At 44.3% G+C, this 24506-nt stretch overlaps 1 protein-coding gene across 5 annotated transcripts in view; it reads right to left on the bottom strand.

The window, feature by feature from the left end:
- Positions 1 to 24506, bottom strand: part of COL4A6 (collagen type IV alpha 6 chain) — a 349227-nt gene that overhangs the window by 26175 nt on the left and 298546 nt on the right. For 3 of the 5 annotated variants that reach the window (XM_060408094.1, XM_012107575.4, XM_042241786.1), the window contains 15 exons: positions 24428 to 24463; positions 24199 to 24240; positions 23118 to 23210; positions 21758 to 21811; positions 15095 to 15154; positions 13799 to 13843; positions 13258 to 13311; positions 12102 to 12171; positions 10971 to 11078; positions 9748 to 9888; positions 8706 to 8810; positions 6827 to 6987; positions 6159 to 6338; positions 5456 to 5639; positions 2491 to 2544 (listed from right to left, as the gene is read on the bottom strand). In XM_060408094.1, the coding sequence (XP_060264077.1) occupies positions 2491 to 2544; positions 5456 to 5639; positions 6159 to 6338; positions 6827 to 6987; positions 8706 to 8810; positions 9748 to 9888; positions 10971 to 11078; positions 12102 to 12171; positions 13258 to 13311; positions 13799 to 13843; positions 15095 to 15154; positions 21758 to 21811; positions 23118 to 23210; positions 24199 to 24240; positions 24428 to 24463 (1387 nt within the window). The remainder of the gene's footprint in view (positions 1 to 2490; positions 2545 to 5455; positions 5640 to 6158; positions 6339 to 6826; positions 6988 to 8705; positions 8811 to 9747; positions 9889 to 10970; positions 11079 to 12101; positions 12172 to 13257; positions 13312 to 13798; positions 13844 to 15094; positions 15155 to 21757; positions 21812 to 23117; positions 23211 to 24198; positions 24241 to 24427; positions 24464 to 24506) is intronic. The other 2 variants (XM_060408095.1, XM_004022430.5) reach the window with 1 other exon arrangement.

The raw sequence follows: 24506 nt of genomic DNA, 5'->3' as shown, positions 1-24506 counted from the left end.
ATGCCCCTAGTGTCCTAGTGCGGGGACACCACATTCTAACAAAGTCTCCTGTTGCGTAGGAACAGCAGCAAACAGCAGTTGCCCATTCACCCTGCCCTCAGGTGGAGCCCCTCCCTAGAATGCATGCTTAGGGTTAGTTATTATTATGTCCACATGACTAAATTGGAGGGTTTGAAGACAAGACCCCTCAAGTTCACATGACTGCTCTTTTCTTGGAATGAGGCTTTTCCCAAACCACTGGGTTCTTTTGACACTCGTCATTTAGGATCTACTGAAACCTATCCATTATCCTTGGTCAGATGGACCCATATGTCTGCACCAAGCAAACACTGAAGTCCACTTTCTTGATCATGACAGATGGTGATCTTTTGCTCAGCTCCTCATTTGAAACTGTCGACTCTGCTACTGGGAGAAGGGGTCGTCAATTTCAGTATTCAAGACATTGAAATTGATGCACATAGCCCTTCCCCTAGCAAATTCTTCCTCACTCACTCACAGTGCAAATAAAAAGTCTACGATCACAGAGGGGAGGTTTAATAAAATACCAGTGAACGAATTGTTAGTTGGCTCCTTCAGAGGCCATTTATAAATAATTGCTAATTAAAATTAGTCTTGCCTATTCATTAAAACAATTCCCAGAGATCTACTTTAAGTCACAGAGCCCACAGTTCCAAGAAACTGCTATAGCTTTTGTCTGTACTTAAATCACAAATTACATCTCTTAAAGATATGTATACAACCTGTGATTCAGACAGCTTATTCAACTGGCTGGCATTCCTCCCCGAGAGTCTCGCTTTCACTTTCTAATACAAAAGCTTGATGGCATTTTTAGCCCACCTGTTCTAAGTCCTAAATCAAAACTGGGAATTCAACAGTATAATGTATTGGTTAAGAGGTTGGGCTCTGAAGCCAGACAGAGCTGAGCTTGTATTGTAGTTCTACTACTGACTAGTTGTATGAGCAAGATACTCAACCTCTCTGAGCCTCATGTGTAAAATGGGAGCTACTTATCTCATATGGTACTTGTGAGGATTATATGGAATAGTGCTAATAGCACTTAGCACAGTGCTGGGCACCCTGGTATGTGCTCCATGAATACTAGTTTTTTAGTATCTTACTTAAGGAGGAGTATTCAGAAGAGCTCCCTTGAGGCCATCCCCCAGATTCTACCTCATTCAGGTTAGTGACATATTTTGTAGCCTTGGCAGCAGCTTTCTGCCTTCTAGACTTCAAGCTCCTATAGTTACATTTTCACAGGTGGAAAGATAGCCACAAGCCTGATCTTCCTCCACAGCTGGTTATACCCATCTCCATCCTGCCAGGTGCTGAAATGATGGTGCTCTTTCAGAGAGCTATTTCCCTACTGCAGAAAGATGCCCTATGAGTAAGCATCTCATGATGGATGAGATGCTTCATGGGGAGAGGGCTGCCAGTCCTGCCCTCAGCTTTGGACTAGGCTGAAGAACTGCCTCCCTATGTGGTATTCTGAGAGGGACCCTGGAGAAAACTCTCCTGCCCCAACTATTTCAATAGTTAATTGACTTTAATGTATCATGTAGTTCCATTGCTTTATGGCTTCAAAAACAAACTGGGCAAAAGATAAATAAATATCTCTGGGCCAGGTCCAAACATGAAACCACCTATCCTCAATTTATCATATCAATTTTATAGATGATTTTCACTTGTGATCACCAGAGGAAAACAAAACCTTTAGAGGATGGGGCTGAGGACAGGCATCTGGAAAGGTTACAGGGAAGGAAAAATAATGAGAAAATGGAAGATGAGTAGATGCCAGAAGGAATCAAGGGCATGCTTCCCTTTTGCCTTAGACCAGTCCTATACAACACACCACATTTGTGTATTGCAAGCAGAGGGTCAAAATGGCAAGAAGATAAGGACTTCAAGTCATACATCTGGCTCTCTTACTTTACATCAATTCAGAGCCTTCTCCCCAACAAAGCAGAAACCAGCTTTACCCATGTTCTATTTCACAAGTGCAACAAATGACATACTTATTCAGAATTTGCCCATTAATGCCAAAACCCATCTTCAGAATCAAAAAGCAGTTCTGGTTATCAAGATTCTAACATCTCAGTTGATTCCAGGTCAAATGAATAAATATCAGATGTGTGGATCCTTTTAGGTAACTCCCAAGGCAAGTCATGGCCTCAGTTACGTTCATAAATGAAGATACTCAAGGCAGAGATGAGCGAAGCCATCAACATGCATGATGAAGGTGCCCAGCCGCTTGCAGAGATTGCGTGCCCACTTCTTCTGTCCTCCCTCCCAGAAGAGGTGTGCTAAGGAGCCTTTGAAGCAGTGTCAGCATGAGCCTTTGTACCCCAGCCTTAGGATCACCCCTCCCCAACTCAGGCCTCCAGTGTGGTGCTCAGGCCATTGTGAATATCTGAGATAAAGTGAACAAAAAGGAAGGGGGGGAGGGTTGCCACCATCGGCATTTGAGAACCTCTAGACCTAGCTAGGTCTCACCTCCCTCTGTGTCTAAGTCTTTTTTCCCAACCTCCTCCTTGCAGCAGCAGTCACCTAGACCAATCAAGTAAAGAAGAAAATTAAACCGGGATGGAAGTTCTTTGAGGCCCAAGGAAAGTCTTGTCTGTAGCCCACTGATCAAATTGTCTGGATAGAGTGGAGAAAACTGGCATCCACACAGTAGCCACTGCAGTGATAACCTGGGTGATTGATTACTATGAGCATCTGGATCAGAGCCTCTCTGGAAACAGCTAGTTGTCTCTTTGCCTAGGGTTTGTAATAATTCACACTATTAGGTTGAAAAGCTTCAATGACTACATTCCCTTTCCTGGCAATGTGTCCTAGCCTGAGCCACAATTGGCTGGAGTGAGTGTACGTTTAGGAATGGCATCTTCATCTTCCATGGCAACAGTCATGTCCACAATTGCAAATGTTTAGGGCCCACAGGTGAAGTGTTTTTAAATCTGTGTAGAAAGAAAGCTTGGTTCGAGGAGTTATATTTGGTGGCCATAGAGAGAAAAAGAAAGCTAATGCTCTTAATTGAAGTCACTTTTTGGAAAGTCTTGGTACTTCAACAAGAATATTTTCTGCATAAGGCATCTCCCAGGCTATATAGCTTTTTTAGATCACTAGATTCGTGAGAACTTTCCAGGCCCAGGGGTAGTGAAGTTTGGGACAGAAATGGTCCCATGGGCTTCCTTCCATTGACTCAGCCTGTTTTCAAGCAGTTTGAATATTGATAATACCCAAATTTGAGTGTATGTAAGTTTATAGGTACCATGTTAATATAACTCAGTTTAAAACCTAGTTGCCTGCCAAACAGGTTGACCTAGAGTGAAGATCCAGTTGGCAGAGGGGCAGTGGAATGACCATGAGTAATGTCTCTGGGAACAAAGGTGGAAGCAAAATTGTAGCTGACACCAAGACTTCTAAAAGGAAGCGTATTTTGTTTGATAAAATTCCTCACAATCTTGCTGTAGGGAAAGATGAGGGGAAGGGATAGGGAGTTTGGGATGGACATATACACACTGTTATATTTAAAATGGAAAACCAACAAGGACCTACTGTATAGCACAGGGATCTCTGCTCAATATTATGTGGCAGCCTGGATGGGAGGGGAGTTTAGGGGAAAATGGATATGTATATATATATGGCTGAGTTCCTTCGCTGTTCACCTGAAACTACTGTTTGTTAATTGGATATACCCTAATACAAAATAAAAGGTTGAAAAAAATTCTTCACAACCTTAAGAGGAATACTGACTTGGACTGAAATACTGACTTGGCTTTAAGAGTCGTGAATGATCAATTTTTAACTTGTACTATTATATCAATTCACAAAAGTACATTTTAAAACAAATACATTTTTACAAGACCTGGTATCTGTCTTCTTTTTTGGTAATTCTTCAAGGTGACGAGGTGGAAAGAGGAGACAGATCTAAGAAAAACCCTCCTGGTTATGGGGAAGGCCCTTTTCTCTGTGAGTGTGTATATTAGTCTCTTGTGGAGTACTACACTATGCTAGGCAGATTGAGAAACACTGAAAAGGATTATTCTCCTTCCTTAGTATCCAAAGGCTTATAATGGATTCAGTTCAGTTCAGTTCAGTCGCTCAGTCGTGTCCGACTCTTTACGACCCCATGAATCGCAGAAACAGTAAAAACATCAATGGAAGGAAATATATAATCTAACCAGCAATGACATACCGTAGGGGTCAAGAGAAAGCTTAGTGAAAGAATTAGGGCTTATATTGAACACTGAAAGTTGGGTGGGATGTGAGTACATAGACAAGAAGAGTATCCCAGAAAAAAAGGCAACATGGGCAAAATGTTGGCAGTAGAAATGAATATACTTTTTGTGGGGACAGTGAGAGAAACTGTTGTTTTAGTGTTTGGTTTTCATTAGGAAGAGTATGAGATAAGGCCAGGTTAGAGAGGTTGGTTGTGTCTATGTCTGGAGACTTTTGAATTCCAGTCTGAGGAGTTTCAGTAGAGTGTTTCTCTGTTCAGTAGAAACCATTTGTGGCTTTGGACTAGGGGAGTAACATGAGGGAATCAGCACTTTACAGATATAAACTTGGCAGCAGTATTCCTAGCGGATTTGAGTGGGAGAAGTCCAGAGGTAGGAGATGTAAAACTACTTAGGAAATTGTTGTCATTCATCCACCCATCCATCCCAACAAGCATATAGGTATTTGATAAGCTAGACATGAGATAACGAGAACTTAATACCAAGAAGAGGAAGGGACGATTATAAGAGGTATTGCAAATGAAGGAATGAGACAATTTTCAAGTTTTGCAATTTCAGATGACTATAAGTGTGGTACCACTAATGGGAACATAGAAGTTGTGGAAAGACAGAAGTTGGGATGAAGAGCTGCTCTGTGTGCAAGAAGGGAAATTATTAGCATAGCACATTAACAATCTATAAGCAGAGCTATCATTCTATAATTCCTGAAATTCAAGTAGAAAAAGAAGTGATGTAAATAGAAGGGATTTAAAGTATGAAATGGAAATCAGACTAGATAGAACTAGGGTCTCTTCTCAATCTGAGATCTTATGAATTAAAGAAAGGTTCTTCCCTGCTGATATTACCATACAACTTAGAGGATACCGTTATTGTCCAATTTCCACTTCTTTCTTTCATGACACTTGTAGTAAATGGTCATCCAGCTTCTGTCTAAAATGTTCCAGAGATGATGGGCTCATAACCTCCCAAAGCAACTCTGTTACACTTTTGGACTGTTCTATTAGGAAGTTTTTCACTAAGCAGAGCTGAAATCTCTGTTGTTCTGTATACCTGTACCACAGTGCAATTACGATCCCTTTTCCACATGAAAACCCTCTAGAGGATTGAGAGCAGTGATTACAATTAGTTTTCTTATGACACATTTCATATATCTAGGTCATATCTATACTCAAGGAGTCAGTTTTCCAGGCCCAAAGCCATCAGATTTGCTTATTCACCTGGAACTCCACGGGGGCCTGGTTGCCCTGGTAATCCATCTACTCCTTTATCTCCAGGAAGTCCACGAGGTCCAGGAGCCCCTGGTAGCCCGATTCCTGGGGGGCCAGTTGGACCAGCATGGCCTTTTTCACCAGGAAGTCCTGGTAACCCCTTTTCACCGGGGAAGCCCTGTGCACCATCACCCTAGACAACACATAGGAAAGAATGAAAGTGTGACTTAAAGACACATCTGCCGAGCCCTCTGACAATAGGAAAGAGACACATAACCAGTGGGAGCAAGGCTTTTTTTTTTTTTTCAGTTAAAATTCTTTATTACCCTAGTTTTTCAATCAATTCCTCTGAGTTGAGTTAACAGGAATGAAGCTTGTCAACCCTGCGTGATCTGATAATGCAAAAGGCTCCAGGTGAGGGGAGCAGAGATAACAACCCTGTATGCGGGGCAGGGATTGGTTACAGAAAACAGCTGGATTGCCTGCAAGGGAAATGTCCTAAGAAACTGAAGCATTTTAAGTGATAATGGTCGATTGTCACTAGCATTTATCAAGTGAGCCAATGACCCATTCTGAGAAAAAGATTCCCATTTTGCAGAAAGGAAAAGCACAGTGTTAGTGACAGAGGTAGGAAGCTGCCATCAGCCTCCTTCCCCTGCCAAGTCAAGTGTGAGGATTTACAGCACTAGTCACCCAAGAAAAATCAACTTACCAGAAGGCCTGGCAGCCCTGGTAAACCTGGTATTCCATCCTTGCCTGGGGCTCCCGTCTCACCAGGGAGCCCCTGGGGGCCAGGATCACCTCGATCTCCTGGCATCCCTGATCCTGTGCTGAGAGTCGGGTCCCCTTTCTTTCCTTTAGGGCCTGTTGGACCTCGAGGCCCAAATACACCCTGACAAAAAGAGAAGGGAATGATCAGGAGATACAGACTTCATGGAATTTTATTATCTTGCATAGATTCGACCTAAAACAAGTCTTTGGGTACATTTTGGCACAAAAGAATGGACACTGGATTATGTCATCACCTTGGATTATCATTGCCCATTTATTTTCTTACCCTTTCTAAGTTTTGAAATCTTTGAGGATGGGAACTTTGCCTTAATTCAAATTTTATTTTCAAGGCCTGACACAGTGTGGGTCAATTGTAAGTTATTTTGTGGAAGGAAGGGAAAAAGGAAGGGAGGGAACACAAGTAGGTTAAAGCAGAAACGGATTTTCAAGATAGCTAAGCAGATTTCTTCACATTACAGATCAAAACCCTGAAGGTTTGCTTTATCCCCATCTTTCTTTTATGTGTTTTAAGAAAGTGCTTGTTGAGGGGTGAGGGACATTTGACAAGCTCCCATTTGATTCCTCAGGGCCAAGTTTGGTAAGACTTACTGGATCCCCTGATGGGCCCTGTGCACCCCCAGAGCCTGGATCACCTTTGGTTCCTTTAAGACCTGGAAGGCCCAGAAGTCCTGGTGGCCCAGGCAGGCCTGGCTCCCCAGGTGGCCCCATGTTGGGGACACCACCATCACAAGCACAAAAACCTGGGTCCCCTGGAGGAAAAATAAAAAAAGACAACATTAAACTAAGTGAGCCATCTTTACAAGAAGAAGGAAGACTCGCCAGTTGTAATTTGTGACTTGAACAACTCCATGGAGGGAATCAGAAGGCCTGCAGAATGAACTAGCTTCACTCTCGATCAAAGTACATCTGTGTTAGTGATTTGGATTTCATTTATCTAGGGTAGAGCCCAGTCTAATGTGTCATCAGAGTTGAGAACCACTGACCTATACTAATCAGCTGAGAGTCTGGAATTCAAGCTACTTGAAGGTTCTATTCACCAAAATGTCTTTTGTACACAGAGACAGTGCCAAAGAAATTAATGATAGAGAGTTCGGCAAAGCATCTTTGAAGAGATAGCATGGAGTCACTAGCACTGTGGCTCAGCCACCTAGACCATCTGTACTTACGGTCTAAGAAAAGAGACTTTGGGCTGACATAGGTGACTCTGAGTTTCCCTAAGATCCCAAAGGGCCTCTTCCTACTTTTAGAAGATTGATAATCACTTGATATTCACTGAAACTCTGAAAGGACAATCTCTTCTCCAAATAATCGTTTCTCAAGTGTCATCCATGGATGTCCTGCCTGAGTTTGAGTCACCTGTGACACTTGTTTACAAGACAGCTTGCTGGGCCTCACCCCAGGACTAATCAATCAGACTCTCAGGTGGCCAGATCCAAGAATCTAATTTGTAGTCATCTCCCCATGGTGATTCTCATGTCTAGTGAATCAGTTGAGAATTCCTATCATCATTCCAGACTTAGAGAGAGAAAGAAAACCTTCTGGCACCATGGGAATATAATAAGGAGAGGCATTAGAATTGGCCCTGTTTTTAAGTAAGAGAATGGTATCAAGCAGCACACTAGCTCTGCAGTGAGTCAGGGAAAACAAAATTGGCACCCTAGGTCAAGACTTGCAAGTTAATATCCTTTGCCCCCAGCAGTTTTCCCTGTGTCTCAAAAGTAGAGATGGAGCCTTCAAAAATGTCTGAATGAGCTGCTATACTCAGGTAGTACCATTTTATGATAGGGCAATGAGACAGGAGGGGAGTGAGTGAAAACCTCTCGGAGGTTGAGGAGAGTTATAAATTCCTTTGAGAAGAGATCTTGGTACCTGAATCCCCCAGGTCATCTCCAAACCTCTCTTCAGCAACTGTTGACACTTTCACCTCTTCCTCCACCTTGCCCTGAGCTGCAACCATTATAAACTGATTTATTTACACTTTAGCATCTGCCCCTTAGAGCATGAAACAGAGGAATGACCTAAAGCCAGCAGGAAGATGGAGTGCGCAGGGCAGCTGAAGGCTGGGGCAGTCAGTCAGTCCTTCAGCATCAGGGGGACTGGAGTTGTTTTCCTGGAGCCAACTGGCTTTTTCAGAGGTTCAGGTCTTGACCTTTCCTGCAGGCTAAAGGTAATGATAAGTGACTTCCTGCCTTGGCCTTGCAAACCGAGAGGGGTCACAGGATATGCAGAATAGCTTCTACCAGTGGAGGGGCAGGAAGAATGGCCTGGGGGCCACTTTGTCCTGCGCAACCTCAATCGCCAGCCTCAGTCTTAGAGCTCCAAACATAGCACTTTCGACAATCTTATAATCACATCAAGATCCAAGGTTGCTCTTGTTCGGGTTCCCAAGGCTGTTGGTTGGCTCCTTCCCAGGGGGCCTTCTCCAAGGAATTTGGGGAACAAAGAAACCTAAGCAGACAAAGATCACCTTTAATTCCTTTGAGGCCTGGGTGTCCTTTTGGACCTCGTTCCCCTCGGAGTCCCGGCGATCCCGGTTCTGTGCTCTGTAGGGTTCCTGTCTCAGATGCTGCACCTTCAGGAAGAAGGAACATAAAAGCTTGGCAACTTACAAGAACCTGGGCTCATGCACAGCAGCTCAGTCACCAAGAATCCTGGAGCATCAATGATCAAAACAGAGATGCCCTCCCCTCAAAAAACCCAAGACAGGAACCCAAAGTGTGTAGCAGTTTCCCAACTCTGCTGACTCAATTTGCCCTACTTCTACTAGTTACAGGACATTCACTATGTTCCAGACACTGGGGATGTGGAAATAAGCAAGGCAGCTTCAGCAACTCAGAAACCCCTGTGTCTAACCCAGGAAGTCCTCTTAGGACCAAAGAGGAGATGGGGGCGAGCTGCAGCGGTCAGGGGATGTAGGTTACAAAGAAACATGCAGGGTGTATTTCTAGCCTTTTTTCTTAGAATCTAGAGTCTCATCCTCAGGTAGATGATCTAAGAAGAATAAGTCCTGTGGAGGCTTTCAGCAGCCATCTATGAAGATCCCCTGGAGGAGGAAATGACAACCCACTCCGGTATTCTTGCCTGGGAAATCCCATGAACAGAGGAGCCTGGTGGGCCCCAGTCCATGGGGTCGCAAACAGTTGGACACAGCTGAGCACACAGAGACATGAAGATCCAGGCTTGGTTTCTAATTTCTTGAGCTTTCAGCCCATCCTGCTGGAGCCCTGAGGACCAGGGCAAGCTTAAAAGAGCCAATTCTGCTCCTTCAAGAGCTACCAGTCCACAGGCTTAGGGGTTGAGAGCAGTGAGGGGTGAAATGAAATGACTACAGAAGTCGGAAGGCATTGGGGAGTGTCTGGTCACTGAGATGGCCCTCGCTCGTCTTCCTTGATGAACACTCTGATTGCTGTGGTCCCTAACCTGTGAAATGCTCCCTCCCTCAAAAATCAGGACTGTTCTACAGTCTGGATCACACGTGAATCTCAAGACCAAAGGGAGAAGCAACTTACCAGGTGGGCCTGGTAGGCCTGGCAGGCCTGGCAAACCATCTCTGCCAGGGAGACCAGCTGCCCCCGTTGTGGTCTGGCCAGGGTTTCCTCGTTGCCCCTTCAGGCCTAGAGCTCCCTGGGTGCCCAGAGCACCAGGGCCACCTGGAAGGATAAGCCCACACAAACATGTTAATCACATCAGCCTCCTCTGCAGGGGAGTCCAACTGGTGCCATATGTTAGACACTAACTCCAAGGAAGAGTTTGGGAAAGTATTTGCCCCTCTCCTGCAGCTAAGTTAAAAGGGTCCCTAGGAATCATCTAGCTTAACCTCCTGGGAAACAGAGGCCCAAAGATGTACAGAAACATGGTCAAGGGCCTAGAACGTCTCAGTGGCAAACATGAGACAGAAAACTGGGACTCCAGCTCCCCATTTCTAGATTTTTTCCACCTTGGTGCTGGGATCAACTGTACCTCCTCCTAGGGGCTGTTTTTTTTTTTTTTTTAATTTTTATTTTTTGGCTGTGCCATGTGGCATGTGGGATCTTAGTTACCCAACCAGGGATTGAACCTCTGCCCCCTACATTGGAAGCATGGAGTCTTAACCACTGGACTGCCAAGAAGTCCCCCAAGGGGCTGTTTTAAAAGCACAGATATCCTTACAGAGGCCCATCTCTGAGGAATTTAGAAACTGTTGTTTTTAAAAGTAATGTCTGGCTTTGTATTTGGGACATCAGTGCCTCCCAGACTCTGGTATGCCCTTTCTCTTTTTACTGCTGATAGAGTGACATATGGGTGTGTGCCTCCAATGACTGTTTCAAGGGCGTCATCCACAGGATCCCGGGGCCATTTACGGCCTGGGTTAAGCACACAGTGAAGGTCTGGGTGCAAACTTTCCTCTAGGCTTTTGTTAGCTCCTTCTGGCCAGCATCAGCTGCAATGGCACATCCACAGAAGAGTGACAGGGCTCCAGCAGTCTAACCCAGGCCTCCTCCTTGATGGTCAGGCCTCACTGATGGCCTGTCTATCTATGGTACATTATTGAGGCCAAAAGAATGTTGCTTACCCGGGCCCTTTTCTTATGTACATGTGGCCTTGCACTCACAGTGGGGAGCTTACTGACTAGGTCTACCTTTCTTTTGACTTTGGTTAACTTGGTCCCCAGACCAGAGGTATAGCAGGGAATGCTGAGTGCCAGAGTGGACAGAGGACAAATCTGTGCAGCGGGTGGGTGGGTTTGTTTCACCTGGTAAAGCCGGTAATCCAGGGGCACCAGGAGGGCCGGGTAGGCCCTGTATGCCTTCATCTCCTTTAAGGCCTGGGAGGCCTGGCATACCAGGGTCTCCAGGATAACCTGGCATTGCAAAGGAAAAAAAAAAGCAGTAAGCAAACCAAAGAAGGCCCACAAATGTCACAAAATGCCTCGAAAGAGTTGCAAGGAGATGTTCTCAGGTTGGAAGTGCCTTTCTTGCCCTTCACAGGTCTCCCAGATGCTAATGTGCTCATGTGATGATGGGCCTATTTGAGCTAAGGCTCTCCTAGTGTTCAGAACTGGACTGGTTAGGGCTTGCCTTCCATGGTAAGATCTGATGAGTACTAGGAAATTTCTCATACCACTAGTAATCTTCTGTCATGCCTCAAACGTCTACCATTTGAGTTAAGGTGTTGAGGTGTACCCTTCAAGTTATACACAGGTTTCTTGGCCGTGGAACACAGGAAGCCACTGTCAACCACCAATACCTCAGCTTTAATGAGTTTACCAGACAGGGCATGGGCCTGAGAGGATGTGAGGGGAGGGATTAGTTAGGAGATCCGAGTGGACAGGTACTATAGCAGAAGCCTTTGGTTTGAGCATCTGGACCTCTGGAGAAGCCAAAAGGAAGAATTGGACACATATAGTAACTACAACAAGGAGAGGTAAAGACAAACTTCAAAGTGTCATACTACTGAGCATTGTTGACCGCTTGTTCCCCTAACCAAAGATACTTTCCCACTTCCTGTGAAATTGTTAAGCTCAAGCATGCATGGGATCACATACATGAGACAATGTGTGTCCCATTGCATCAGGCTGAAGTTACCCTAGCTGAGAGGATATGAATCCTTTCCTAAGCATCACCAGGAGAACCATTTTTAGCTAATCGAGACCCAGGCCAATGCAAATCCCAGATTGGTGATCTAACACAAACACAGATTAATGGGGATTGGCTTGTTTGCCTAAAACTCTGCAGTTCAATTCATTCCCCAACTTCAGGATCCATAAATGGCCCTTGTGGTGTTGGGTTTAGCAGCAATCCAATGGCTGACACAATATCCTTTAAGTAATTACAGGGGATTCAACTTTCTATTTTTTCCCACTCAACTCAATGAAAAGTTGCACCTGAGATCACAGCACCATCTGTATCGATGAAAATATCTGGGCCTGGCAGGCCAATGCCACCTTTTTCACCCTGCAAAGATTAAATACATTAAACACAAATATTTCTGTGACCTCATCACCTAAGATCATGTTCCCTCAAAACCATTCCCCAAGACAATGAAAGATTCCTCTTTCTGTAACCCCTTATTTTGAGGGCCAGATTGTCCATAGGTTAAATTCAAAGTCCAATAAATTTAAGATGAAGGTGACACAAGGCAGGCTAGAGGCCTGACACTCAACTGCAAATCTGTCGAGGACAAGGGGTCCTGATTTATGTTGCAACCTGACTCCAGGACAATCTGCTTCTGGACCTGGGTAACATATTGTAGGAAGAGACAATATGGCTATATTCAAGAGGTGCTGAGGAGGGGACAGAATTTTAACTTTCTTTCCCATGTTTGGCAGGCTTGAAACTCTGCTACTGTCACTGCCCTTGTTATTGGATGACATCAAGCTGAGGAAGTTAAAAGAGTCCTACTTTTCTCAAAAGAGGGACTCAGGTACCAGAATCAGGGTGGGGTGGCAGGAGCCACTTGCCCCAGGTTCAGGCAATAAGGGGGGTGCATTGTCTGAAAGAATTTAAGAATGATAACAAAACCCCAAAGTTGCTGATTCTAAATGATATCAAGAATAGAATATTTCTCCTTGTAGGGATGGATATGCTCCCACACCCTGACCGCCACTTTTTAGTTTACCACTGATCAAGTCGTGTCTAAGGAATGGTCATCAGCTTTGTGTGTTCAAAGTAGCTTGCATGCATTTGGGGTAAAAAGGGTGACATCTAAAATATCAAAACACTAAGAAATACCCCATCTCATTATGTAGGCATTTGCTATGATCTAAATGTTTGTGTCCAAGGTGATAATATTAGGTGGTGAGGCCTTGGGGAGGTGACTAGGTCATGAGGACAGAGCTCCCACCAGAACTCAACCATACTGGCAACTCTGATGTCAGATTTCCAGCCTCCAGAACTATGAGGAATAAATTCCTCTTGTTTATAAGCCACCCAGTCTTTGATATTTTGTTATAGCAGCCCAAATGGAGAAAATAGCATTTATACTAATTCCTTACCCTTCCATCTTCCCAATCCTGGATTTTCACTTCCCACCAGCATTACCTTAATTCCTGGGAATCCATTAAGCCCGGGGAAACCTGAAGACCCCTTCCTGCCCTGTGAAAGAAACATAGTTACAACTAAATCGAGTGTCTAAGAGCGTAAGAGAGGTTGGTTTTTGGATTAGGCCAGGACAAATGGCACAGGGATTTTGGCTTGCATTCCAGAGCATGCATAGATTGTACCTGACTCTGGAAGCCATAAAATATTCCAGGAAGCAATATGGTGCTAGGTAGCCAACTTGCATGTTAGTGGGTACAAAAACCACAAGGCTAGAGATGAATATAAGCAGGCTGGTCTGGCTAGGCCCTGATATCATGTTAAAGAAGTGTGACTGCATTATGGTACCGAACTTACTGCACACTCATCTTCTTGGGTAAAAACAATAGAAGTGAGAGGCTGAGATTCTATCAACCAAATAGAGGTAGACAATTTGCATTATAAGCGGTGTTTCCCTTTGGATGGATGGTCATGTTAAATAAAGTAGGAGGGTCTTCTAGTCGGGATTTTATACACTAGACTTTAATGATACTAGCCAAAATACCTGACTCCCCGGAGGGCCTTGGACTCCTTCTAAACCCATGGGACCCTGTAAAGAGAATAGAGGTACCTTAGAGAGATTAATAGCCCACAGTAGACAAAGGCACTGGACTTACATAACAAAGCTCTCCAACTGAGTTCAGGACTTAGCAGCCGCTAAAAATCAGGTAAGAGAATGTTCCTAGACTTGGCTTAACGACTTCTTTCTATGCACTAATCCATCAGGCTGAATAGAGGCACAGGGAATTTTTAAAGAGCTAAATAAATGGAAACATTTTAAGTAGTAGGTGGAATTTGGTAGAAGGGCTGGGTGGTATTATACTTAGTCTGCATTAGTTCCAAGTCATGAGATTTTTAAATAGATTGTGGGAGGGCCTCTTGTCTCTCACCCCAAATGTATTCTTTGCTGGTGATTATATGTTTTCAAGACAAGGGAGTAGAGGAGAGTGGAGACAGAAATGGCAGCCTAATGGATGAACATTGCTGAATACTCAAGACTCTTAACAAGCTTCATGACCAAGCTAAAAACACAATGAATGAATTCTCTGAAATGTTGCTTCTTTAAGGTGAAGGTTGGCCAGTTGTTTACAAGCTAAGACCCAAGTGCCTGAAGCTAGAAATCAGAGAGACTAACAGTTCTCTACTTGAAGTGAGATTATTATTGGAAACTATTGACTTCAAATTCACTATGTTCTAGAACTTCCCAGGCTGGTTTCTGTTCTATAAAAATTGCACTTGGGCCTCTCTCTTGCATTCCTGCAAATTGCCCCCCTCCCAGGATAGGATGGAATGAAAGTAAGAAAACATTCACATCATTCTTTAGCCCAGAAGATAATTATATGTGAGGACAAAAAGAGAGTAAATGGGGTGAGGAGCACCTGGTGTAGAAGGTACATCATTCCTTATTCAAGGGAACCACTAAGTCAAAGGAGTGGGGCAAAGAAGAGGAAGAGGACTTAGGGACCTGCCTGAGGGTTGAGAAAGAAAAATAAGAGAAGCTCGCCAGTCTATGTCCGATGCAGGATACAGGATGCTTGGGGCTGGTGCATGGGGATGACCCAGAGAGATGTTATGGGGAGGGAGGTGGGAGGGGGGTTCATGTTTGGGAATGCATGTACACCCGTGGTGGATTCATGCCAATGTATGGCAAAACCAATACAGTATTGTAAAATAAAATAAAGTAAAAATAAAAATTAAAAAAAAGGAGTCCATCAGGTTATATAATAGAAAGATGCAAACAAGAAAGAAAATGGACCAGCTGATGTCACAGATCCAGGCAAGCAATATTCCACAGTCATACCCTTGGTCCTGGCAAACCAGGAATTCCCTTTTCTCCTTTTTCTCCAGCAATTCCAAATCCCTAAAGGAAAAAAGAAACCACAAGTTATAACATTGATTTCCTCATAGGTCTCCTGGCCCCATCCAAAGTGAAAGTGTTAGTCACTCAGTCATGTCCAACTCTTTGTGACCCCATGGACTGTAGCTCACCAGGCTTCTCTGTCCATGGAATTCTCCAGGCCTAGAATACTGGAGTGGGTTGCCATTTCCTCCTCCAGGGGATCTTCCCGACCCAGGGATTGAACCCAGGTCTCCTGCATTGACAGGTGGATTCCTTACCACTGAGCCACCTGGGAAGCTCATTTCTATCTAGGCATGGTCTAGAACCTTGCCGGCCTTAGGAACATTCCCAGAGGGACTGCAAGATGGTCCCCAACCTCTCCTGCCCTGCTCACAGGAGGTAAGGGCATGCAGCCATGGACATGACTTGAGGATCTTCTAAGGACAAGCAGAAATCCCAAAAGCAGAGTGAATGAAAGCACTTCCTCCCCTCTGGGTCCAGGGCAAGCATATTAGAAGAATTCATTGCTAAAGTGGATAAAGTATTTCACGACAAACGTAATTGAGTTACTTGTTGTCAGTGTTTAGAATTGGACTTTCTGGAGCATAGATTTTGGAAAATAACATTTAGGCCTATTAAGAGAGTAAAGAAGGCAGAGAAATCTTCTCACAAGGAAGCTTGTGAAAGACACTAAATGTTATGGCACACGTCCTGTTGTCCTCTTGATGTGATCTGGCTCAGCTGGTTATAAAAAGCACTGTTCCAAACCCATTTGTAGAATAGTTTTTTCCTTCTTCTTTCATACTCACAGCATTCCCATGGGTACAGTTGCTTGGTTCCCTTAGCTTTCTAGGCCCAAGTTTTTTTTTTTTTTTTTTTAATGTGAGTTTTTCTTGTCGTTGCGGTTGTTGAGGTGAGGAGTGTATGTCTGTTAAGGATCCAATTCAAAGCAGGCTTTGGTTCCAACTTATCTTTTCTTTTTTCTACATCTATAGTTAGGAGTCAAATAGCTCAGCCCTCACGCTGAATAGAATTTCTGTTTGAATGGTTCGTGGGTCAAACTGAAAGTAAACTTCTTTGAAATCTTAGTTCTGCAGCTCAAATTGGACACCAAGGCATGATGCCCCCTGGTGGCATGTGTCTATTGGCATCTGAAGTCAAACACTTCATGGAGCCTTCCCTCTGGCCTATGGAAGGAAGCTATGGCAGCCTGGAATTTTCCAGGCAAGAGTACTGGAGTGAGTTGCCATTTCCTTCTCCAGGGGATCTTCCCGATCCGGGGATAGAACCCAGGTGTCCCACATTGCAGGCAGATGCCTCACCCTCTGCACCACCAGGGAAGCCCATGGCAGCCCAAGCTGCCCCCAAACTCTTCAAGCACTAAAATGGGTTCTAGATGAAAGTCTATGAGCAAAAGGTCTATATCACATTCACTTCTGTCTCCTCCAAGGCATGTTACGGTAGGCTGAACACACACAAGGTGGTCCAATACATATTTGTTGAATTAAATCGAACAGTGACCCAGGGAACAAAAGTGTTCCAAAGGGTGAGGGGAAGAATGTCTAGGAACCATCTCACAGCCCCTACCTATCTTGTCCACAGTTGTAAAGACAAAGGGGCCTTGTCCTTCTTCAGAAATCAAATGGAGCCTCTGGACTCTTGCTTTCTCAGAGAGAGGGTCTGAGAGCTTGAGCTACAATGTGAACAAAAATAAATACACACAATGCTTAAAAAGGAAAAAAAATTATAAAGCAATTTGTGTGTGTGGGTTAAAGCCAATAAAACATAGATGACTTGGCAAGATATTGGGCTGTAGACTCAGCTTGTCTCCCAGCACATGGAGGCCCCATACAAGGCCCTGCTGAACAAGCTGTTCTAGCAAGATGTTCCGGGCCCCAGCCCTGTCCCAGTCAATGCTTGTCATGACCTGACTTGCACCTATTGCTCTCACGCCCCTTCTCAGCCATGGCCAAGAACGCCTCATTAGAGAACTAGCTTAGCTGTTTACAGGTCTGCTCTCTAGGGGTCTTGGTCTCCTGGTATTTTTGGTTCAAGGATATTAGTGGCTCTGTAAAAACTCAACTTCACTCACATGGCCAGGAGTTGAGGGGGTTCGGCAGGATGAGGAGTGTGGTGTGAGAAAAAGGCGAGCTGCAAACACTAGGCCGCAACCAGGGGGTGTCAGGCCCCACTGTGGAGAGAAAGACACTTTGGCCCTGGGTCCTCAGAGACCTGCTGGCCCAAAAGGCAGGCTGCCAGGGTGGTCACCCTCTGCCCAGGCTCCTCTCACGGCCCCCATAAGGGCCATGGAGAAGGGCAAGGCCCATCTGCACAACCAGGGCAGGAAGGCAGGAGGGAGGCTGAAGTCTGAAAAGAGGGGCTAAGGCCACAGGGGAAGGGCAGGGCGTGATCATATTTGGGGGTCATTTTGGGGAGGCTAAACCACAGGAATCAGTTCAGCTTGGCACTGCAGGGGGACTTGAGATGGGAAACTTGAGAGGTTAGACCCGTCAGTCTTCCTCAGTTCTGATCCTGTCACACTGCTGCTACTGGCCCCTCCGGGCACCAGAGCTTGGGGCCCAGCTTAGGTCTGTCAAGTTGGGGCTGTGCCTCTGAAAGCCCTACCTGAGATGCGTGGAAAGCCTGGGGCTCCGCTGAAGGAGAACTCCCACCTGCCCAGTCACTGCCTCAGCTCCACCCAACAGTCACCTCAGGATTCACCATTTTGTTTTCTTCTCTCTCTCCCCCATCTGCCATGTTGCCTTACCCTTTGTTTGCTGGCACCTTGGAGGGCACAGAGGTAAATGACCAAGAGTCTCCACAGGAGCACCTGCGGCCTACGTGTGAGTGTGTTGCTGGGACAATGTGGTGAAATGTGTGAAGCTGGGGCTGAGCCACGAAAGCAGAGATGCTGGGTGACTGCAGAAGGGGCAAGGGAAAGAAGGGGAGGCCTAAACCAGTCAGGTTGGCCACTTGTCAGCTCCTGCAAAGATCTGGGCTAGAATGGAAAGAAAACAAACGGTTGAAGGGAACATTTCGGATTCTCTAGAGATTTCTACCCTCAGTGAGTGTGGATAAATGAAAGCTGATGTGAGGGTTCTGGCTTTGAGAAGTGTCTTCCTTTCGAAAAGTTCAGAGTATCTGAAACAAGTTCCCACCTTTCTTCTTATGACTTTTCTGACAGAAGGCAAGAAGGTACCTATGAATGTTCCTACTAAGCAGATAAGAGATATTAGGAGCAAAGGAGTTATAGGATTTGGCCAGGGTTGCACATGGAATCCATGCCAAAGTGGGCTGAGAACTCTGGTTCCTTGATTCCCACTCTCTGAAAATACACTGTACCATATAAAGAAAGGTATTTTTCCAGCTTGGATGTCTTTACAGTCAGCTGGGGTTTCTATTTGTCAGATCAGACTGTGAAGCCCTGGAAGTGCTGAGCTTGAAAAGGCATTGCGACTTATCACTGTTCGGTACTGTCAGTCTGTCTTTCTTTTACAGGGTAAAAAGGAATGGAGTGAAATTGCAGGAGGGGAATTCCTCTGAGGTAGAACAGGGAAGGGGATGGGAAGGAGGGAGCCAGTCAACCGCAGAGCAGCAGAGATCACACAATCCACCACCTCCATGACAAGAACCAACTGAACTGTAGGGGGCAGTGTGGTATGAGGAAAAAGCCTGGAACTGGCTAGTATTCAAGAGAACCGCATTTCAGTCTCAGTTCTGCTAATAACTTGCTGTATAACTCTGGACAAGACTCTACCTCTTCAGGCCACGGTTTCCTCATCAGTACAGGGATATAAGCTCATCCCATCTTGCTTACATCACAGAAATGATGTGTGACTAGAATTTATGTGAAATGCTCACAAACAAAGGTACAGACTTGATCCCCCAACCCACTTGCAAAGTACTTTATATCTGTGTGGTCCAATAAAAAGATAATGTGAGCTACTATGTTATTTTCAGTTATTTAGTAGTTTCATTTAAAAGTAAAACAAATAGGTGACATTAATTTAACAATGTTTTATTTAATCAAATATGTCATAAATATTAGGGCTTCCCTGGTGGCTCCAAGGTTAAAGCATCTGCAAGAGACCCGGGTTTGATCCCTGGGTTGGGAAGATCCCCTGGAGAAGGAAATGGTAACCCACTCCAGTATTATTGCCTGGAGAATATGGGCTTCCCAGGTGGCGCTAGTGGTAAAGAAACCAGCTGCCAATGCAGGAGATGTAAGAGATGCAGGTTCCATCCCTGGGTTGAGAAGATCCCCTGGAGGAGGGCACAGCAACCCACTCCAGTATTCTTGCCTGGAGAATCCCACAGACAGAGGAGCCAGGTGGGCTACGGTCCACAGGGTCGCAAAGAGTCGGACACGACTGAAGCGACTTAGCACAGCATAGCACAGCACATCATAAATGTTGTTTCAACACTGAAGTAAAAATTGCTTAAAAAATGAGATATTCTCTATTATTTTCTTCACACCTAGGTTTGGAAATCTGTTGTGTGTTACTTACAGCACAACTCCTTTCAGACTAGCCATGTTTCAAGGGACTGGTAAATGTTTGTGGCTGGTGGTTATTATATTGGACAGCACAGCTTTATACTTTGCAAAGAAACCTGATGTACATCATGAGTTGATCTCAAAACAGGAGAGATGACCATTGCCATGTGACATATATACAGAAAGGTTCAGAGACTTGAAGTCCCAGACCTGGGGTTGGGGCTGAAGTCTAGGTAGCCTGTCTCCAACATCAGGATTCTTTCCCTTTCTGAATCATTAGATTCTGAGTTGATTAAAATCAAAGCCATTGAACAGATGGTTCTCTGTGCTGCTGTGTCTCTATGGAGCAGTAGCCATCATCGTGGAAGCCACCTGTGCCACTGGCTCTACTGGCTGGGTTTTCTGGCCACCAGGAGAGACCCAAAGTGTTTCAAAGAACTGCAGGGAAGTACTGGAGTCCTCTGTTTTCACTTTTCCAGCCAGCCGGGACAGGCCTAGTCATCTTTGATTTATCCATTTCCCTCCCAACCCTGACACCCAATCCATGGAAATTTCATCAGCTCCTTCAGAACTCATCTTGTGGTTTAATAGATGTATCAAGCAAATGTAGTGTGTTGGCCTTGTTTCAATTCTGATTCCGAACAAGGTAATTATTAAAAAATATATTTATGAGACAATCATTACTAATAATTATTTAAGTCATTACTGATAATTAATTAGTGATGATGAAATCATCATGATGTCTTTAAAAAGTCCTTATCTCTTAGAAATATTGAGGTGTTTGCAGTGAAGTGCTATGTCTGTTACTGGCTTCAGACTGGCCATGAGTTGCTAATTATTGAAGCCAGGTGATGGGGACACAGGCGGATCATTATGCCACTCTCTTCACTTTGTATATGTTTGAAATGTTCCAGTACAAGAAATTTCAACTTTTTACATTTTAAATTCATGTACTTCTCTCCATTTCCATTTTTATTACCCTAGGCCAAGACACCACCATTTCTCACCTATACTGTCTCAGTAGCCTCTGTTTGCTGACCCCCACTCCTTGCCCCCATCTTCCATCCCCCCCCCACCTCCCACTACCACAAAGACAGATCTTCTTAAAAATACAAGTCAGAGCCTTCCATTGGCTTCTCATTACATTTAACATAAAAGCCATATTTGACCTACAAAAGTCTCCATGATCTGGCTCCTGCCTCTTTTTCTGGTTATTAGCCTTGCTCACTCTTCTCCACCCACCTTGAAGAAGTCTTGCTGTTCCTCTCAGGGTCTTGGCACTGTGGTTCTCTTGGCCAGAAACACTCTTCCCAAACTTTCACATGACTTGCTCCCTTATAATAAGCACCTCCTCAGACAGGCCCTTCTTGACCACCCTGTCCAAAGTTACCAATTCCATTCCCCATACACACTTTGACCCCTCTTTATCATCTATGTATCACTTACCATGATAGGAACTTGTTCTCCATTCATTTGTTTACTTGTTAATTCTCTCTTCTCCCTTACCCCTCTGCCCTTTGAATGTACTTTCCTCAAGGTCAGGGACTGGTACCTATCTGACTGTTATTTATTGTTGCAGCTTCAGAGTCCAGCAGAAGGCCTGGCATATAGGGGTCCTCAAAAAGTATTTGTTGTGTAAAAAAATCTAAGATACAAGGGCATTTGGGAAAGTAAAAATAGGATCACTAACATTACCATTTACTGAACAATTGATAAGTGCCAGGCATTTATTAAGTCCTTTTCATGCATATTATCTCATTTAATCCTCATAACCACCCCATTATTGTCCCCCCTTTTTTGGTAGGTTAGGAAACTGAGGCTTAGAAAAGTTAAGAAACTTGTCCAAGGTCACATAGCTAGAAACTGGTGAAATCAGAAGTCAAGCCTATAGGTCTGTTTCAACTCTAGAGCTTGAGATAATATTCTTTAAGCTATATAGTCACATGAAGAACCTAATGTCCCCATGGATTTGAAAAACAAGAACATGTCCTTAAACGCCTTCTAACAATGAAAATGGTTAAAGTCTCTACAATAACCATAGGAGGAAAGTATTTCTGTTTACTTTTTATTAGTATAGCTGTTGTCCAATCAGATCCTCAAATACATGTTGACCAAATAGAGAGACTTACCGGCAGACCAGGTGGACCACTTATTCCTGGGAAGCCCTGAGGCCCTGGTTCACCCTGGAAAATCAACCAACCTCAGTGAGTAGCAGCAGGCAGCAGTGAACATAAAGGAGATGGCTCCCTTGAGTTACTTGGGCCGGGCAGTGGGCAACCATAGGGTATCATGTTTGGGATTCCAGATGCTGATGCAGATTGCCCAGGCTCCACAAGTGGTAACTATGCCAGGATGTCTAAATGTAGGGAGCCTTTTGTAGCATGGAAAGGACCAAAGTCCATGGCAGGGGGAAAAAAAACAAACAAACAAAAAAAACTATCCAAAACAGAATCTCAAATGCCCAGGTTAATTGGGAGGCAGAAAAGATGATCATCTGTTCTCCTTCCAGTGGAAGAAGCTGTTAAGTACGATTTCCTCTAGCAAATTGCTGGCTGCAAAGACATCAATGGTTTTGGGAAAAGAGTAATGATTACAGTTTGGAAAGTGCTGCATAATACTCTATTCTGTCTTTCCTTGATATGCTTATTTACCACTTAGTACCCAGAAGGGGCTCCTTAAGGTTTGGGAATAGTTAGGAAGGCAGGGAATTTTTCATATGCTCCCAAACTGTTCCCAAAACAATGATTACTTCATGTCAACCTGGAGAATGCCTAGAGCTGTTGCTTCCACAAAGAAATGGGACTAAACACCTCCCTTGACCACAGATATAGGATCGATCACAAAACTAAAGGGATCTCCAGGAAGGAATGGAATGCAGGTTACTAAAAGATATCTGCACAGATTAATAGGAAACAGCCATTCAAATATAACCAGGTCTACACGCATATCAAAATACAGATTATAAAATATCTCACTTAAACAGGTTCAGCCTTGATAGTTTAGATCAGGTGGAGTAGGGCATCTACTGCCACTTGGTGACAGTACAGCCTGCTTGCAGGGTCAAGTTCTGAGGGCAAATAGCTTCTTTAAGAGGATAACTCAAGAGCAACCATTATACCCTATTGTTCTGTTACAGCACTTCGGGGACAACATAAGTATTGAGAGGGTTGGTAGTTCAGAGGAAAAAAACTCAACTATTTAATGTTTGTTTTAAGTTATTCAGCATCTTGAAAACTGAATCTACATAACTGAAACACAGAGAATAGCACCTGAATGATTATTCAGAAACCCAGGCACGCTCATAACCATATAGCAGAAAACAGACTCTATAAAACTTTCACAAGGGACAGAACAAAGAAGGATTTATTTTCCCTTCCAAACAAAAATCCATTACCCAGAACCTTCTATCTTAGTATAGTCTGGTTATTAGAGTTGAACTCTAGTATTAATAGGGAAAGACTTATTAACTTGTGCTTAAATGTTCACTACCTTGGATCCTTTCTTCCCTTTGGGAAATCCCATGAATTCCAGTTCTCCAGTAGATGGTGGGGGTCCTGCAGGACCAGGCAGGCCAACATCTCCCTGTAAGATCAAACGAAACATTAAGCAAAGCAGACACCACACAGGCCATTTCTCCAGAGGATAGGTTTGTGCTCCAGATATAATTCATAAATAAACTGTCCATGACTTTAGACTCTTCACCCTCACCCTTGCAGCAATGAGGAACCAAAAATCAGTCCCAAGAGGTGAAAAGAATTATAAGCCTGACCAAATGCTTTCTGTACCAGCACTGCAGAGGGAGGAAGCAAGATGGATGAAAGGAAACAGCAGGTTCACGGTCTCCATGGTCATGCATGAATGGGTGTTTAGAAGAAAGCCAAAAAAGGTGAATGGCAACCTCTTGGCAACAGTGATCAGACTCTAATTGGTCCAATCTTTGCCAAGAGCACAAGCAGAGGCAGTAAAGCCTGTGTTGGAGCACTGAAGACTGGATTTGCTCCTTGAAACAGTGCAGTCTACAAGAGGCAGCCACCAACGAAGGGGAGGGCAAGCTCCCAGTCTCCCTTGAGGCTCCTAAATGACTTTACAGTTTCTATAGAGGGAACTATTAGTAGGAGAATGAGGGAAGGAAAATAAAAGGGAATGATGAGAGAGGGTTAAGAAGGAGAGAGGGGGGAGATGGAGGGAGAGAAGGAAGAGAAGGAGGAAGGATGGAGAGAAGAGAAGCAGAGAAAAGGAAAGAGAAAATGACACAATATAATACAAATCAGTAGGGAAATACCCAGGTGGAAGGAAGATAAAATATATTTCAAAAGAGTACGTTCATCAGACATGTACACTTCACAGTAGGAAGCAGAAGACTGCAATATTTGGAAGGAAAAAGACCACAAGAGCCTATGTGTGCACATGCAACCCTCAAGGAAACCCACCAGAGGACTCATGAGGGATGGGAAATGCTCCCTTTCCAAGGCAAAGATCCAAAGCCCCTACCACAAGCAGGCACACATGTGCAACTAGAGACATTTCTTGAAGCACATGGAAAGCAGTGTATGTTCCAAAATCTATTTACCTTGACTCCTTTCTCTCCTTGGAAACCTAACCCCATATTCCCCTGGGGCACAGGGATGCAGGGAAGAAAAACAAAATCAATTACTAAATAAGCTCCAGGAACTTAAATTGGAATGCAGTTTTTTTTTTTTTTTAAACCAGAGTATGTTTAACCAGACAAGAAATATCTCTGGGGAAACTAGCATACTTAGTGGTAGGAAGTTAAATGCCCTAAGACAAAGTATACTTACATCAGGACCAGGGAAACCAGGGGGGCCAGGAGGACCCTGGATTAAAAGAGAAAAGAAGGAGTTAGCTCTTGTTAGTTTC

Source organism: Ovis aries, chromosome X, assembly GCF_016772045.2.
Source record: "Ovis aries strain OAR_USU_Benz2616 breed Rambouillet chromosome X, ARS-UI_Ramb_v3.0, whole genome shotgun sequence".
Lineage (NCBI taxonomy): Eukaryota > Metazoa > Chordata > Mammalia > Artiodactyla > Bovidae > Ovis > Ovis aries.
This window is presented reverse-complemented; position numbering and strand designations above follow the sequence as displayed.